Here is a 1,083-nt window from a genome sequence, read left to right as displayed (position 1 = left end):
TTGACATTTTCTAGCTTTGGAAATCTAAAAAGTGTCTTTAATTTCTCAACTCAAGAACCATAGTATTTATAAACTACATTTTACAGGTCTAAATTATTAATGTTGAATTTTAGACTATGTCAGTCTCAGAGGACATACATAGTTAGCTGTCTTGGGTAACTAACTCTAGTGTCATGTTATAGTGATTTACAGTGTTGGCATAGCTTCAGATTTAGCTTTTGTTCCTTCCTTTCCAAGTCAAGGTCTCATCTCTGTTTGGGTGTTTGATATTCCACCCCCTGCCTTTATTCTGCCTTCTTTTTAGTATTCTGCTTCTAGTCCTCTGTGGACTAGACTGGAAGATATGTGTTTTAAAGTGAGAATCACGACGCACAAATGTTATACCCCAGGATAAGGTTCCTGGATGACGAGCACATTCACCTTTCCATGTACTGCTGTACTGAGAGTACTTAGGAAATGGTATTTTCTGCAAGCTCATCTCCCAGAAATGTGTTCTGTTAGCTGCAGGGAATCAGTTAGCTTTAGCCTGTCCTGACTGTAGTGTACCCTGGGAAGAGCCATTATGAACAGAAGGTTTTCAGGCATTGCTTTTTATACAATTTATCATTGCCCGAGGTTCTAGGTTATGAGTTAATTTCCTCAAGTGTAGGAAAGTTAAGTGAAACTGGGCAGTGGTGGCACTTGAGAGGCAGAGGAAGGCAGATTTATGCAAGTTCGAGGCCAGCTTGATCTACAGAGAGACACTGTCTCGGAGAGGAAAAAGAAGGTTAGGTGGGATATTTTAAGTCTAGGTATTTATACTGAGGATGAAGGGCCACTGACTGAGCTTGTGGGCTTGTGCTGGTGGGAAGTTAAGTCATCCCTGTGTGGAATTGTGTTTTCACCTTGGCGTATAGAAATAAGAATGCATTAAAACAAGAATAGCCTGTGTGAATTACTGGCCACTGATTCTTCAGTAACCTGCATCCAAGCATTTGTTTGAAAGTATTGTAACCCAAAACTAGGCTTATACCGGCTGTTTTCCTTTGATACAGGATTAATGGAAAAACCAAGCACCATTTACTCAAATTCATCAGAATCATT

General features: G+C 39.9%; 1 protein-coding gene across 1 annotated transcript in view; it reads left to right on the top strand.

The window, feature by feature from the left end:
- The window catches only part of LOC116096638 (kinesin-like protein KIF14), a 62,445-nt gene that overhangs the window by 51,734 nt on the left and 9,628 nt on the right, over window positions 1-1,083 (top strand). Inside the window, exon 23 of the mRNA XM_031378658.1 lies at window positions 1,035-1,079. Within this exon, the coding sequence (XP_031234518.1) occupies window positions 1,035-1,079 (45 nt within the window). The remainder of the gene's footprint in view (window positions 1-1,034; window positions 1,080-1,083) is intronic.

This window comes from Mastomys coucha, unplaced genomic scaffold (assembly GCF_008632895.1).
Source record: "Mastomys coucha isolate ucsf_1 unplaced genomic scaffold, UCSF_Mcou_1 pScaffold1, whole genome shotgun sequence".
NCBI classification, from domain to species: Eukaryota; Metazoa; Chordata; class Mammalia; order Rodentia; family Muridae; genus Mastomys; species Mastomys coucha.
Note: the sequence above shows the minus strand (reverse complement) of the source record. Positions and strands in the feature narration are given on the sequence as shown.